The following is a 2,505-nucleotide window of genomic DNA, read 5'->3' as shown; positions in this document are numbered from 1 at the left end:
GATGTAAGATTAAAAACTATTTCACGGCATTTTCATGGTACACATGTTGTCCTAAAATATAATCAGTTCCTTTTCCGGACATTATATCATAAAATTAAAGACTAGCAAATGAGCATCACTAATGTGATGATCCACCAGCTTTACTAAATAAACTTTTATTTATTCTGTGTAACTTCTCTTAAAATACAACTGCTAAAGGTTGCTTTATGGTGACATAAAACGTTACACGTGTCTAAATTGCATTAAATTAAATTACATCTGAACTTTGTGTTTGGTCTTCTCATCTATTATTACGACACTATATTACGTCATTCTGTATCTTAACTTGCTGCTATTGAGCTAATTACACATCACAATAGAATAGACCAACAGAGTTTTTTTTTAGGATCTATGAATTGAAAATAAATATTTCTAATAGTTTTAATTTGCACCAAACATCGAGTAAAATCGTGCAAAACGGCGAATCTCGGTGTTCTCGCGAGAACCAACGAGACTTTAATTTCCTCAGCATGCCGCCCGCGACATTTGAATTAGCCCTCGGATCTGCTTTGCTTACAATTTCAATTTCTCTTAATAAACTCAAAATGTTAATACTTTTTTTGACCAATGTAACCAATCTGGATTACTTAAATGATGGACGTGTGCTTTTTGGAGCTTCGTCATGTTGAACCTCATACATGAAGATGACATCATTTTAATATCAAGTTATTCGTATGTGTTTAACTGAGGAAAATGAATGATATACATCTGGGATGGCATGAAGGTGAGTACATTACGAGAGAATGTTCATATTTTGGCAAACAGTTATCTTAGTGAATCCTCAGTGAAGTTTGCTTTGCGTCAGAGTCTGCTCCCAGTTGAACCTGAACTTGGGCGGTCACTAACGTCCTCTATGATGTCATTTCAAAAGGCAACCCCCTATAAAACTGACTGTTATCTAATGTTTGAGTCAGTTAGAGAGCACTACTACACTAGTTAACTATAGTGTTTACAATGTCTTTCTACTCGCCGTCGGGCTCGTGTTGCGTCCGTCCCGCTGTGAGCGCCATCAATTTCGACACCGCGCAGCGCAAAAAAGCGTCGCCAAACATCTTTGCGGACATAAACCAGGAAGTGCTCGTTAAACTTTTTGAGAATGCCGGAGATATGAAAGCGGTCGAAAGAGCAAAGATCATTCTCACACATTACCAGGACCCTGAGGGCATCACCAAACAGCTTGTAGCTCTCCAACACGATAAAAAACACAAATGGATGTTTATAACAGAACTGACGCGACGCGCGTTTACGTTACGCTGAGGCTTCTGTAGAAAGCGTGCAGATGTGTTCACTACGAAAGATGCCGGGAGATTTAGGCTGGATTTCCTCAAGGTGCTGAACTTCTGATGGTTTTCCACGTAAACTCTGTCTGGATAATGTGAATATACTACAGATGGAAATGACTGGACTGTGGATGGAAATGACTGGACTGTGGGCGGACATTTGCCAAGTGACTTTTGTGGATGCTTCTTGACATCTGGAGAACATGACGCATCGAGGACAATTGAGGACATTTAAATGATACCTTAGACTGAAACATTGAATGCACTTATGAAGAAGATTCAACAAAACCTGGATTTCAATTATGCAATCTTTTTGTAATAAATTATTTTGACAAGAAATATACTTGAAAAGTATGAATAAAATACTTGAATTTGATGTGTTGAGTTGGGATTTGTTCAAAATTTTTGTTGACTTTTTTTTACTCTTGTAACAACATTCGATCTGTTTATATTATATCCCAATAGGATTATCTGAACATAAATCCTAAATAAATGACAACTTTACTGAAATATCCACCTAGGTTTAAGCTGGTCCTCCCAGCCTGGCAAAGTTTGTGGGTCAGATGGTTTTCAAGCCTGAGCAGCTAAGTCCATCTTAAAAAGTGACCAAAACACAGCTAAAACAGCTTGCTACACCAAACCAAGTTGGGAAACCAGCTAAAAACAGCTCAGCATATTATGCTGGTCTAAGCTGGATATTTCAGTAAGGAAAAAATTGAAAGAAAGATTTTGACATCTTTGTCACATTCTACATCCTATACACAGACACACACCACTGTTCAGAAATGTAGGTTTATCTAATCATTGCGTTTCTATTCTCTTTAATATCTCTATAAATGGTTTCATGTGACCCAAACTCGTTGCTGTGATTACACGTCTGACCCAAAGTTAACATCCGGTCTGTGCTTGCTTATTCTGGCTAACAACGAAACTGACCTCTGGAAGTTGGAACAAATCTCTTGTGGAAAATTTTGTAATCAAGTTTCAAGTCCAAAGAAAACCTAATGTTGGCACAATTATATATTTGTCTGCAAAAGTAATTTCAAATATTTAAGCATACACTTTAAAATAAAAATTATTTCTCAGTCAAGTGACCCTAAACCTTTGATCGATTGTGTAATTAATAAAAGTTAAAAGTTTTTTTTTAAAGTTTTGTATGACTTAAACCTGAAGCCCATGATCGTTT

General features: G+C 36.8%; 1 protein-coding gene across 1 annotated transcript; it reads left to right on the top strand.

Moving 5' to 3' along the window:
* The first annotated feature begins 918 nt into the window (after positions 1-918).
* On the top strand, positions 919-1,695 carry tcimb (transcriptional and immune response regulator b). The gene has a single exon (XM_065290770.2). The coding sequence runs from the start codon at positions 994-996 to the stop codon at positions 1,294-1,296; it is 303 nt and encodes a 100-aa protein (XP_065146842.1). The 5' UTR covers positions 919-993; the 3' UTR covers positions 1,297-1,695.
* The last annotated feature ends 810 nt before the right edge of the window (positions 1,696-2,505 follow it).

This window comes from Paramisgurnus dabryanus, chromosome 10 (assembly GCF_030506205.2).
Source record: "Paramisgurnus dabryanus chromosome 10, PD_genome_1.1, whole genome shotgun sequence".
Taxonomy (NCBI): domain Eukaryota; kingdom Metazoa; phylum Chordata; class Actinopteri; order Cypriniformes; family Cobitidae; genus Paramisgurnus; species Paramisgurnus dabryanus.
Note: the sequence above shows the minus strand (reverse complement) of the source record. Positions and strands in the feature narration are given on the sequence as shown.